The 13,367-nt window shown below is 50.7% G+C and overlaps 1 protein-coding gene across 4 annotated transcripts; it reads right to left on the bottom strand.

Annotated features, from left to right (window-relative positions):
• Positions 1-4,437: 4,437 nt before the first annotated feature.
• Positions 4,438-8,883, bottom strand: IFI6 (interferon alpha inducible protein 6). 4 transcript variants are annotated; one of them, XM_008060334.2, is made up of 5 exons: positions 8,786-8,883; positions 6,849-6,950; positions 6,081-6,164; positions 5,859-6,008; positions 4,716-4,845 (listed from the first exon to the last, which is right to left on the bottom strand). In XM_008060334.2, the coding sequence occupies exons 2-5, from the start codon at positions 6,916-6,918 to the stop codon at positions 4,745-4,747; spliced, it is 405 nt and encodes a 134-aa protein (XP_008058525.1). In that variant the 5' UTR covers positions 6,919-6,950; positions 8,786-8,883; the 3' UTR covers positions 4,716-4,744. The 4 variants fall into 4 exon arrangements, with proteins under 4 accessions (XP_021569210.1, XP_008058525.1, XP_021569211.1 ...); XM_021713535.1 differs by lacking the exon at positions 8,786-8,883 and having other exon boundaries at positions 4,438-4,845; positions 6,081-6,144; positions 6,787-6,918; XM_021713536.1 differs by lacking the exon at positions 8,786-8,883 and having other exon boundaries at positions 6,081-6,156; positions 6,838-6,918.
• Between the last annotated feature and the right edge of the window lie 4,484 nt (positions 8,884-13,367).

Below are 13,367 nucleotides of genomic sequence, written 5' to 3'. Positions count from 1 at the left end.
AGAGTGAGACCCCAACTCAAAAAAAAAAAAAAAAAAGAACTTACGGTCACTGCTGTGGGGCTTCAGCGGCCACATTCTCATATCCACTAAAAATAACACCTGTGTCATCACCACCACTGCTACTCACCCCCAACCTGTTGTGACCTGTAACTGAGCAGCCCCTGGCAGATGCCCCACCCAGCACCAAAACCTCTCCCTCCTCACGCCTGTCCCTTGAGAGAGGCAGGCAAGGGCTGTCCACTGGCCAGACTGTGAGGCAGAAGCCCAGAAGAGACAGTGACCTGGTCAGAGTCACACAGCGGTGCTAAGGTGTGGCAGCCCCAACATGCTCCTGCCTCTCTGCCTAGGGCTGGTTTCTGGAGGCCTTGGTGTCCCTGACCTCCTCCTTCTGACCCTATTGTGGAGATCTGGTTTCCCATTGGCTGGGGCTAAGGGTAGGTAGAGGATGGGTACCATCCTGGATGAGCAAATGTGTGAGACTAGAACAAAAGCAGTACAATTGCCCCAATTTGGGTTGTTGGATTATTCATCACGCTGAGCTGGCATTTCCCTCGGTGTTGGCTACAGAGGAAGAGTCAGCCCAGCAGACACATCCCGGAAGAATCCCTGGGAACAGGCTCTCCTGGGGGGTCATTTGCTCATACAGACAAAGAACCATTGGGCCCTTGCCAGGCTCTGACTGGGCACGGGACACTCCTCTGGGAGCTTGTGCTTAGAGCTAGGCACTGGGGGCTGGATACTTGAGGCCAAGTACTTGGGGCTGGGCTGGGCCTGGGCTCTGCAGCTGGGTACTAGGACTTGAGTCCTTGAGGTTAGGCGCTTGGGCTTGCTTTTGGGAATAACTAAGGCTCCATTTCTTTACTTGCCTATGCAGATGAGCCTGTCTCCTAACCCGACTGTCCTTTCTGTGGCTTCACAGTACATGACCTCACATGTATGACCCTGCCTGCCTCAGCCGTCTGCTCCATGGAGACCCCAGAGGGAAGGGAAAGGGAAGACTGCTGGGGTCTCTTCATGGGGCTTTCCTGGGACCCCTTCTCTCTCCTCCTAAGCCAAGAAGCTTGCGTTCCCTCATCTTCTGCCCCTCCCCCCCAGCCATCTGCTTAAAGGAAGTGGCTCCTCAGTTCTTCACAGGAAGCCACAGGCCTCCTCTGCCTCGGCAACCCCAGCTGTGGCTGCCCCAGGCCCTGTGCTGGCCCAGCCTCCTTTCCAGGCAGACTGGGAAAGCCCTGTTCTTAGCCTCACCCTTTGCTGCCTAGCCAAGAAGTGCGTGCGGCGCGCCCCTCTCACATCCCTTAAATCCTTGAGGCTCGGTTCTGGGAGCACAGGCTGTGGGCCTGGATGTGTGAGACACGACTGCAGAGTCCTGAGTGCCGTGCTCAGGAGTTTGGAGTCCCCGAATTGTAGGACTTGAGGGGCTGGAGGGGAGAGGAGGAGGCAGCGCTGTGGGGATTCTTGGGATGTGCCGCTCCCAGGAGCTCCAGGAGCTCTTGCTGCAGAACAAGAGCAAGGGCTATTCATTTTGGGCTCTAGTCACTGTGGTGGGGCCCGCCCCAGGGAGGGCTGTTGGTAATTGTGGAGCTGCTCAAGGATGACGAAGGCTGGAGATTTCAAGATGGGACTGCACTGCCACCTGGTGGTCAGATCAGCACAGAGCACCATGATATTGTGGGAGCCCTTGAGGGGAGAGGGGACATTCAAGGATACGGGGGTCTAGAAGGCCCTGAAAGAAGAGAAATCCCCAGATAAAGGGATTGCATTAAAGAGCAAAACACCCCTAACTTGAGCATTTGAGAAAGGCATCCTAAGTCTGGTTGAGAGTCCAACTCCTCCCCGTCCCCATTTTACAGACTAGAAAACTGAGGTCCAGAGAGAGATGATGAGGCCAGAAGACCTCAGCACTGTCTTACAGCAAGTCAGTCTGAGATGGGTCTATTTTGGGGCTCATCTTAAGGTGTGACTCCAGAGGGAGGAGCCACCCTGCTAGTTTCTAGTTACCCTCATCTGTGTCCAAACATGGCATCTCCCAGCACCATCACCCACTTTAGTCACCAAAGTTGGCACTACAAAGTGGCTTTCGGCTGCTTCCAAAAATAAAATTCACTCTGAAAGGGCCTGAATCTGACAGGGCCAAGAAGACTCAGAAGCATGTGCTTCAGGCTCAGCAGATGTTTTAGAGCAGGAAGTTCCAGAGGCCATAGTATCTAACACCCCCACCTCTGGTTTTGAAAACAAGGAAGCTGGGACTCAGAGTAAGAAACTTAACTGAGGATACCAAACCCTGGAGCTGGGCCAGGACTCAGCTGTTTATGTCTCTTTAATGTCCATTGCCAGGGATGCATCTAAAAGTGTGTTGACCCAGGTGTGGTGGCTGCAGCCTCGACCTGCTGCACTCCGGTGATCCTTCCGCCTCAGCCTTCCAAGTAGCTGGAACTACGGCGCACGCTACCATGCCCGGCTAATTTTTTGATTTATTGTAGAGATGAGGTCTCGCCTGCCCAGGTGGGTCTCGAATCCGCGGGTTCAGGCAATCCACTCACATCAGCCTCCCAAAGACATGGGATTACAGGCTGAGCCACCGAGCCCGGCTTTTTAAAAATTTATTTATTATAGAGATGAGGTCTCATCCCAGGATTTGGGAGGCCGAGGTGAAAGGCTTGCCTGAGCCCAGGGGTTTGAGACCAGCCTGGGCAGATTGGAGAGACCTCATCTCTACAATCAGTCTATCAATCAATAAAATTAGCTGGCTGTGGTGGTGCATGCCTGTGGTTCCAGCTACTTGGAAGGCTGAGGCAGAAGGATTGCCTGAGCCCAGCAGATCACACCTCGAGCATGCCACTGCACTCCAGCCTGGGCAACAGCCTAAGACTATGACTAAATAAATAGATAGATATTAAAGTGCATCGAGCATCTCTTGACCTGCTGTACTAGTGAATTCTGGTATGTGTCCACCATACTGAGACAAGCTTTGTACATGGAATGATTGTGACCCATGAAGGCTGGCAAGAATGGATGAAAGGAGGTGGGAGCCGGCGAGAAGGTGGCGACAGGGAGGAAGAAGGGGGGTCCTGGATGCTCTGAGGAACTTTTTTTTTGAGTTGAGGTCTCACTGTGTCGCCCAGACTGGAGTGCAGCGGCCGCTCCCGGCCACCGCAGCCTCGACCTGCTGGGCTCTGGTGATCTTTCCGCCTCAGTCTTCCAAGTAGCTGGAACTACAGGCGCGCGCTACCACGTCTGGCTAATTTTTTGATTTATTGTAGAGATGAGGTCTCGCCAAGTTGCCCAGGCGGGTCTCGAACCCGTGGGCTCAGGCAAGCCACTTTCGGCCTCCCAAAGTGCGGGATTACAGGCTGAGCCACTGAGCCCGGCCTGGAGAATTATTTATTTGTGCACCAAATCGGTGGGAACTGACTTTCTTCCCCTGTGGTGTCCTTAGCATCTGCCACAGAGCCTGGCGTGAACTGAGAGCCGAGTAACAGCCTGCAGGATAAAGGCAAGGAGTTATCCTGCACAGGCCCACAGGGACCCTGTGGCAGGTGAGGTCTCCCGGAGAGGAATGGTCATTTCCAGTCATTCAGCCTGAGACTGCCAAGGCCTCAGATCTAAAGTCTGGGGACAGAGCTGTCCCTCTGTCCCATGGGAATACGTGGAGGGGGTGCTTCTGAGGGAAGAGACCCTAAGGTGGTGCCCACCTTTGGGAGAAAGGAAGAACATGGCCTGTGAGCCCCTGGAGCAAAACCTGACTCCAAAATCAGATGATCTAATTTCTGGTTGTCACGTGGTTATTTCCTCCTGGTTGTGCAAGTTCTTAATCATAACTGTAACTGACATTTACTGAGTTCTTGGGTTGTCCTTTCCTTCCTATTCCCAAGGCCTATGGGCTCCATAGGTAAACTGTTCACCCCACCCCAGAGTTCTATGAGGAGAGGGAGGCCTTGCTGAGCTTTCAGAAAAAGTTGCTGTTACCCCCTTTCTCCAGAGCAAGCGTTTGGCCTTCTCCACCTGAGAGCAATCGCTCTCGTCCTTCTTGAGAGAATGGAGACCTGGCCTCCCCAGCTCTGCCTAATCAGAGAAGTAGCAGGAAGCTTCCCAGGGAGAACAGACTGAGCTCTGCGCCCCCAAGCACCCCGTGGAATGGAGCCCGTCCATTCTGCTGGGACAGGGTTAGCACGAGGCTCTGCTGGGAGGAGTCCAGAGGAGGGGATGTCTGAGCTGGGTTTAGAAGGATGGCAGGGAGTTTTTCAGGCAGATAAGCTTCTGAAGGAATTCCAGGCAGGGACACCAGCATGTGCTAAGGCCCAGAAACAAAATCAACTGGTTTTGTTCCAGGAGCTGTAGTTGACTTGAGGGGAAAACAGGGATGGGGTGTGGAGGGGGCTGGCCAGAGCCAGATGGTGTTGGGCTTCTTGTTGCAAAGAGATTCACAGAAGGACAAAGTGTTTTCCGAGAGAAGTTTATTCTGTTTTCTCATCTAGGTCACTGGGGAGAGTGACAAGAAAGTTCCATATTCCGAGCATGGTGGTGCTTGCTTGTAATCACAGCTACTTGCAGGGGCTAAGAAGAGAGGATTGCTTGAGGTCAGGCATTCGAGGCTGCAGGGAGCTATGACTGCGTCTGTGAATAGCAGTGGCAGCATAGCGAGACCACGTTTCAAAGAATAACAACAACAATAAGAATAACAAAATTCGGATTCTAGCTGGAAGAGGGAGGGCTAGGAGGAAAGAGGGATCCTGGTAGTTGCTGGTTACTCCTCGTCCTCCGCGTCCTGGCTTTCTAAATACTTGTGGGTGGTGTAGCCCAGAAGGGCACCGATCTTGCCCATGAGGACACTGCTGCCACCAGCCCCTGTAAAGCAAGCACAGACAGGTCAGGGGGGCCCAGGCATGGGGTCTGGGAACCCAAATGTCTGGAAACCATCGGTCGAGTCCACCCCCCTCATTTCCAGGTGGAGAAACAGAGGCCCTGAGAGCGGACGGGAATTCTGCAAAGTGAAATCCATCTCCACCCTGACTTGCCATCTCAGATCAGAGATGTGTTTCAGAGATGGAAAAGGAAAAATAATGGCTCTCTCACTTCATGTCTGCAGTGAAAACACCATGTTCTTAGTGAGGCTGACAGCGGCCTTTGCTGAGTCCTCACTGTGTGGGTGCTGGGGGCTCATCATTTCATCCTTGTAACAGTCTTGTGACATGTGAGAGGACAATTGTAGCACAGGGATGTCCCTAGACTCGCCCACACCCCTCCCCTCCCACTGCAGGGGTGTGGCCCCCTCTGAGAAGGGCTCTCTTCTTTTGGGCTGGTTCTTTGGACTTTTGCCATCCAGACTTGAAAGAAGATGGAAGGTTCAGAAAGGTGGAAGGGAAGTTTGTCAGGAGCAGGCTTTCTTGAGGTGAGAGAGAGAGACAGCGAGAAGCAGAGAAGCCGATTTTTAAAGAAGAGTCACTGAGCTCTGTGCCTTTCTCCTTCATGGTGTTCAGAAAGTGCAATTTGAGACCAGGATGGAGGTGAGATTGGAAATTCTCCACATTTCTTTGCCACTATGCTCTCTGAGATTGAGCAGATTCAAAACAGGTTAAACTGAGGACGATCATCCTGATTTACAGGTGAGGGAACTGAGGCTCGTTGCGACGTCGTGGCTTGGCCAAAGCATCAGTGACACACCTGGCCTTTGAAGCGAAAAGTGAGGCTTCTGGCGTCATACTGACTGGGTTCGAATCCTGGCTCTGGTTCTAAACTAGCTGGGAAAACTTGAGTGAATGACTGAATTCCTCCGTGTCTCGGTTTCCCCTTATGTATGAAGAAACTCACAAGAACATCCACCTCACGGTGGCCACTGGAGGCCCAGGCTTCACACTCACCGAGGCTCTGCAGCGTGGCCACCAGTCCCCCAGCGGGCACGCCGCCCCCATTCATGACCGCAGACCAGCTCATCAGCGAGGCGGCCACCGAATTGGCCGCGATGCCGGCGCCGGTGAAGCCCAGAGCCGGCAGCCCGGCCACCGCGAGCCCTGCGGGAAGAGGAGGCGGTGAAGGGGCGCCCGCTGCAGGGCCCCGGCCCCGGCCCCGCCCTCCAGGCCCACCTCCTCCCACCGCCATGTAGGTGAGGGCCTTCCAGAACCCCGAGTCGCTGTCACTGTCCGAGCGCTTCTCCGAGCTCTTTTTGCCTGCGGGAGAGAGGACAAAGCGTAGTGGGGTTGGGGACAGCGGGGCCCCTTACTCTGTCTGAGCCTCGAGACCACTCCCAGGGGCAGGGGCCACCACCCTCCTATTCAGAGAGTCCCACAGAGGAGAAGGAACTTTTCCCAAGGTGCCGAGCCTAGCGCCGAACTGGCATTGGATACATTTCCGTCGAGTGGAGAAATTGACAGACCAGAGGGATTTGAACCAGGGAGCCTGGCTACAGCAACCCTGCGTGGTCCACTAGAATCGTTCCTCTAGGCCGGGCGCTGTGGCTCACGCCTGTAATCCCAGCACTTTGGGAGGCTGAGGCGAGAGGACTGTCCGAGCCCAGCAGTTCGAGACCAGCCCGGGCAAATTGGCAAAACTTCATCAATACAATAAATCAAGAAATTAGCCGGGCGTGGTGGCGCATGCCTGTAGTTCCAGCTACTTGGAAGGCTGAGACGGCAGGAGAGCCTGAGCCCAGCAGGTCGAGGCTGCGGTGGCCATGAGAATGCCACTGCACTCCAGTCTGGGCGACAGAGTGAGACTCCAACTCAAAAACAAAATTGTTCTCTAGTTCAGAGGCATGCCATGGTCTCTACACCAGAGATTCTGAAACTCTACACAGGGATCCTGAAACGTTCCTTTCTTGATCCCACACTCCTCCCACCCCACAGGATCCTTACCTGCCCCCACGCCAACGCAGGTGAAGAGCAGCAGGTAGCACAAGAAGAGCGATACCGCCTTCTGCCGCATGGTGGCGCTGCGCGCGGGCTTTGTCGCTAGACCTGGGAAGGCGCGAGAGTCAGGCGATGGTCCCCAAAGCATTTTTGGAGCTCTTCAGCTCTGTTGTTTTCCCTTTGATTTCGGACTGAATCAGTAAAAAAGCAGCGAGCCAGTCGAAAGCCCCACGTTGTTTTGCCTGCACTTCTGACTGACCAGCCACAAGTCAGGGTTCCAACAATTCCCTCCTCGGGCTTGATTAATTTGTTAGAGTGGCTCACAGAGCACAGGGAAACGCTTTACTTACACGTACTGGTTTATTGTAAACGACATTAGAAAGGATACAAGCTGGGCTCGGTGGCTCAGCTTGTAATCCCGCGCCTTTGGGAGGCTGAGGTGAGTGGATGGCCTGAGCCCGCGGGTTCGAGACCCGCCTGGGCAGCGAGACCTCATCTCTACAATAAATCAAAAAACCAGCTGGGCGTGGCAGTGCGCGCCTGTAATTCCGGCTACTCGGAAGGCTGAGGCGGAGGGATGGCCGGAGCCCAGCAGGTCGAGGCTGCGGTGGCCGGGAGCGGCCACTGCACTCCAGTCTGGGCGACAGAGTGAGACTCCAACTCAAAAAAAGAAAGAAAGAAAGAAAGAAAGGATACAGATGAAGAGATGCATAGGGCGAGGTATGGGGGAGGGGGTGCAGCGCTTCCCTGCCCTCCCAGGGGGCGCCAGCCTCTAGGAACCTCTGCGTGTTTAGCTATCTGGAACCTCTCCAAACCCTGTCCTTTGGGGTTTTTAAGGACGCTTCGTTAGGTAGGCATGATTGATGAAACCCTTGGCTATTGGTGATCAACTTAACCTTCAGGCCCTCTCTCCTCCCAGGAGTGGGAGCATGGGCTGAAAGTCTCAACTTTCTAATCCTGTCTTGGTCTTTCTGGTGACCAGCTCCCACTCTGAAGCTATCCTGGGGGCTGCCGACCATCAGCGAACTTATTAGACACTTATCACTCAAAATACCCTATCACTTTGAAGAGTCCAAGGATTTTAGGAGTCCCGTGCCATAAAAGCAGGAGCATGTTAATACATGTTTCACAATATCACAGGGGGTAAAGGAGCTTGCTTGCCAAAGGTCACAGAGCAAATTGTGCAGCCTAGATACATATTCAAGACTGTGAGAGTTTGAAGCCTATGCCCTTGCCTTTATACCACAAAATAGGAAAACACATATGCCCTCAAATTCACCTCTACTGTGACCTTTGTCTGCTCAATTTCCTTAAGTTAAAAACAAAAAATCTCCCACAAAATGACCACTTAGCACTTTATGACTCAAGGTCCCCTGGTACCTATAACAACCCCTTTGGTTGGTACCATTGTTAGCAACCATGTGTTATAGATAAGAAAACTGAAGCTCAGAGAGTTTTGCCACATCCAGCCAGGATGTGGCAAAGTTAGGATTTAAACCCATGATTGATCAATGCCCAAGCCCATGCTTTCAACAACCACTCCACATGACTTCATCTATCCTCAAAGATGAACTCACCGTCATTAGATCCTACAGTACAGGGGCCTCAGAAATCATCCAGTCCTTGAGCAAGTAAGGTGGCTAAATCTGCATTTTACAGAGAAAGTAACTAAGACCCCAAGAGGTGAAGTGAATGAGTTAAGGCCACAGAGAGCTGGTATAGGGCACCTTAAGCTGGGTCTCATGCCTTTTGGAGTTTTGTATCCCTGAAAGCCCCAACTCATCCTCTAAGACTAGTCCCAGCCCGGGGTGCTAAGAGGGACCCGCCCAGGGGTGCTGCCTCCCTGAGTGGGCATCCCAGCTTTCAGAGCATGAGGCCCACAGGGAGGCAGCCTGGCGGAGGGTGACAGCTTAATACCCACACTTCATAGTCCCGGGGTTTACCTGGGAGGAGAGAAGAGAAGCAATCTTCCTGCCCAGAGCCACTGATGGATAGGAGCAGTGATGAGTAAACAGTTCTCTGGCTGAAGGCTGGCCTTTTATAATCCCACTTGGCTCTTCCCCCCTCCCCCCCCCAATCTCTCCAGGCAGCCAATCCCTGTCAGAGTTTCCTTTTCCTGGACTCCGCTGAGTTTTGTTTTCTCCTCTCACAGCTCTGCTCAGCGGCAGGATCTGTGTGCTGTCTGCTGGCAGAAAAGTGTAATTCAAGCTGAGGACTCTCGGAACAGCTAAGAGTATTCAAAGCATGTCACACTATAGTGGGAGCCATGGCCTTGCTGGGCTCAGTGAAACCCTATCACCTGCTCCCCTGGGGGCACAGAGGCCTTTCACAATTCAGTCCAATTAATAACAATAACTACCATTTACTGAGCACTTGCTGCATGCCAGAGTCTGTGCAATGCACTCTATGTACAGGATCTCTTTCCAATCCCATGATAATCTTGTGACATACCATATATTGTTTATAATCCCCTTAGAACATTGGTAATGAGGTCATTTTGTTTCACTATCCTCTCAGGTGGGCTGCTTCTGGGAGATGGGCGTATGGTAAGACAGTGAACCCAGGTTTGTATGGTCATTGTCATCCTTAGCTTTAGGGAATGGGTTGAGCATTCTTTAATGCCTCTGGATGGTGATGCTTGCACTATGGATAAGAAATGCAACTCATATTTGGAGAACGTAGCATTCCAGTAGGGCTGAATCATTGCCTTTTCCAAAGTGGAAGGTGTCTGATGTAACTGACCTGCCACCAGATGGCTGGCTTTTCTCTCTGAGCAATTTTGCCATATTGCTACCTGCTGCTGGCAGGTTGGCTATTTGTTGGCAATTGCCTTGATGAGAGGGAGCCTGTTGTTGGACTTGTTTGTAGCCCCCATTCATGCTACCACAGGCACTCTTATGTAGGTCTCTTGAAAAGCAAGAGGGAGGCTAAGTTTAGAGGCTGGCTGACGAACATGGGATGGGACATCCCAACCATCTGGCTGTGGAACCTCCTGTGCAGTAAAGTATCTCCGACCAGCATTTCTGCAAGGCAGAGAGCCACGTTTGTGCCCATTCCTAGAGTTCCGTCCATATGCCCTGTTCCGTGAAAAGCCTGTATATACGAAGCGATCCCCAAAAGCCAAAGGAGCCAAGAAACCAAAGAAGGAGGCAGACACATCGTTTGTCAGTTTTGGGTGATTTATTGAGGGGACTTACAGACAGAAGCGTAGTCATGAGTAGATCTCCTCACTGTCACTCCCCAGACCCAAGGCTTATCACCAGAGGCGAAGAATACATGCACTCTAAGACAGTGAAAGGCAATCCTCCAGAACAAATAAGAATGCTGAGGCAGCCTAGCATAGAATCTGTGCAATAGCATCAAATTTGCTTTGTTCGAGAAGCAGGAGTGCATGTTCTTACAGTAGGGACGGTAAATAAAATAGAAACCAGGAAGCATTTATGGGACTGGGGCTAGTCAGAAGTCAACATGGCAGATTAGCAACCAAGATGGAGTCACTTTTGTCTCCACAGCCCCTTACCCAGACCTGCTTATTCTCAATCTTCCACTCTTTCTCTTGACCAACTAGCCAAGCCAGTTGTCACTTTACTAGGAACTTCTGTGTATCTATACTTCAGTCCATCTGTCTCTCCATACAAAATGAATGACAAAATATACAGTTCCTGGTTCTGTCCTTTGGGAGAATTCACTACTGTTCTTCAGGGCTACTCCCAACTGGGGCTGTAGTAGAGGGGTCCACTTCCAAGTGGTACCAAAATATTACACTGACTTATCTGTGAATTGGGCTCAATGTCTTTCTTCCATTATCAATTAGTTGCTGGGAACCCTCCATGAGGCTGTAAGTTTAGGTCAAAGGAGAAGTGTCAGAGAAAGAGAGTTAGGGCTGTGGGAATCTGAGCCTCCTGTTCATTTAATTTACTCACGTCTTTCAGATGCCTTTGACCTAACCTTGAATATACCACTTCCATCATTTAGTGAATTGCCGCTATGCCTTTCTACTACTCTCTATCGAAAGACATATAGCTACTTGGAGGCTGGGCATGGTGGCTTATAATCCTAGCACTTTGGAAGGCCAAGGTGGGTAGATTGCTTGAGTCCAGTGGTTCGAGATCAGCCTAGGCAACATAGTGAGACCTCGTCTCTACCAAAAAAAAAAAAAAAGCCAAGTGTGGTGGCACATGCCTGTAGACTCAGCTCAGGAAGCTGAGGCAGAAGGATCACTTGGGCCCAGGAGGTTGACTCTTTGGTGAGCTGGAATCACGCCATTGCACTCTAGCCTGGATGACAGAGTGAGAACTTATCTCAAAAAAAAATCCAGTGTGATCCCCTCCCACAGCTGCTGCGGCCATGAGTGTTAGTCAGGAATCCTAGAGAAGACTGGGGATGGTGCGTGTGCACGTGTGTGTGCTCGTGTGTGTGTGTGGCTAAAATAAGTCATGCTGTCAGCCACACGCGATCTTGTATGAAATCGTGTTTGGAAGTGGGAACGGTTTTGTCCTGTATGCTGATGTGTCCAGAATTTCATTTAATAATGGAAGGAAAATGCAGTTACTGAAAAATGTGTATTGGTACAGAATTTCATAAGAGATATGTTGTTGGGCAAAGCAACCTTCTTTTTCTCAACCACTGCTCATCAGTTTCTGTAGAGTCAAAAATTCTGTACATATTTTGGAATTTGAAGAATTCTATGTAAACCATTTGTTACTTAAATCTGTGAAAAATAAGTTTCTTTGGCAGAAAAAGTATGCATTTATAAGTGTTCTGTGGAATCAGCTGTTTTTATTGAATTGATGTAATTGTCTCTAAGTGTTCAGTGTCTTCACTGCAATATGAAATTTATTAAAACATCCATGTTCCATTAAAAAAAAAAAAAAGGTATATAGCTACTTGGCATATCCAGTGGTGAGATGCTTAGTCACTACTGGGGCCCAGTGACACATCTGGACTTTTTTTTCAAATAGACCATGGTGAGCATAGCCTTACTTCAGAATCTAGGAGTCCTCCCACAAGTCTCCTCTTTGGACTTGCAGAGACTCCCTAAAGAATCTCTATCAAGCTTTACACAGATAACATCCAGCAACATTGAATCTGCAGGATCATAGCATCAGAAGTGGCAACATAGCTTGTTTTGAGGCTTGAACCTGCTACACAGCTGAGAGGAAAAAAGTCAAACAAACCAAAAAACGCAATGTGCTTTCTCCATTCTCTCACTCAGCACAACAGGCAGCACAGAAGCCTTCTACAACCAAATGTTTGGGGGTTTCTCTTCACACACCGAGCGGCGGCCACCAGGTGGGTGTCCTCCAATTCAATTCTGACACTATCTACCTGGAGAAGCATCAGATCCCACAGATTGAGGGTTCAGTCCACAAGGGCGCCCCCGCCCCCAAGTGCCAGTCAGAAGTTCAGGCCTCTAAAATTTCTGGCTTAAATTTCCCATGACCCCCTTTTTGCTTTAGATTAATTTGGTAGAGCAGCTCATAGAACTCAGGGAAACACCTGTTTACTATAAAGGATATTACAAAGGATACAGATGAAGAGATCCAGAGGGTGAGATATGGGGGAAGGGGTGCAGAGCTTCCCTGCCCTCCCAGAATGTGCCACCCTCCAGGAACCTCTACATGTTCAGCTATCTGGAAGTTTTCCAAACCTGATCCTTTTCAGTTTTCATGGAGGCTTCATTATGTAGGTATGATTGATTAAATCATTGGCTATTGAGGCCAACTTAACCTTTAGTCCCTCTCCCTTCCCTGGAGTTTGGAGCTTGGGTTGAAAGTCCCAACCTCCTTCTTCTTCTTCTTCTTTTTTTGAGTTGGAGTCTCACTCTGTTGCCCAGGTTGGAGTGCAGTGGCACGTTCACAGCCACCGCAGGCTCGGGCGATCCTTCCGCCTCAGCCTTCCAAGTAGCTGGAACTACAGGTACATGCCACCATGACCAGCTAATTTTTTGATTTATTGTAGAGATGAGGGTTCGCCAAGTTGCACAGGTTGGTCTCGAACCTGTGGACTCAGGCAATCCTTTCACCTCGGTCTCCCACAGTGCTGGGATTATAGGCGTGAGCCACTGCGCCCAGCCGAAAGTCCCAACCTTCTAATCCTGACTTGGTCTTTCTGGTGACCCTCACCCTGAAGCACCTAGGAGCTGCTGGCCAGCAGCCAATCATTAGCATACAAGTTAGGCACAGTGGCATGTGTTTGCAGTTTCAGCTACTGGGAAGGCTGAGGCAGGAGGACCACTTGAGCCCAGAAGTTCAGGTTCAGCTTAGGCAACATAGCACTATCCTGTCTCTAAAAAACAAACAAACAAACATAAATCATTAGCATACAAAAAGCCATCTCTTTGGAGAGTCCAAAGATTTTAGGGGTTGTATGCCAGGAAGGGAAGACAAAGGCCAAATATATATTTTACAATTTCTCAGTCCAGCCTTGGTCTTTGAATCCAGATCTCTTACATCAAAAGGATGCACAACTGAAAAGATATTGCCACATTACTGAATCCCACTCAGTCATTAATAATTAGTACAC

The sequence above is a fragment of the Carlito syrichta genome, unplaced genomic scaffold (genome assembly GCF_000164805.1).
Source record: "Carlito syrichta isolate Samal-C Ts95f unplaced genomic scaffold, Tarsius_syrichta-2.0.1 Scaffold304598, whole genome shotgun sequence".
NCBI lineage: Eukaryota > Metazoa > Chordata > Mammalia > Primates > Tarsiidae > Carlito > Carlito syrichta.
This window is presented reverse-complemented; position numbering and strand designations above follow the sequence as displayed.

Coding starts and splice junctions, on each gene's coding strand:
- IFI6 (XM_021713535.1), bottom strand. CDS start 6,918: ATGCGGCAGAAGGCGGTATCGCTCTTCTTGTGCTACCTGCTGCTCTTC. Junction 6,145..6,786: donor GAACGTTTCAGGATCCCTGT/GTAGAGTTTCAG, acceptor AGCTCGGAGAAG/CGCTCGGACAGTGACAGCGA. Junction 6,009..6,080: donor CTACATGGCGGTGGGAGGAG/GTGGGCCTGGAG, acceptor CTCTTCCCGCAG/GGCTCGCGGTGGCCGGGCTG.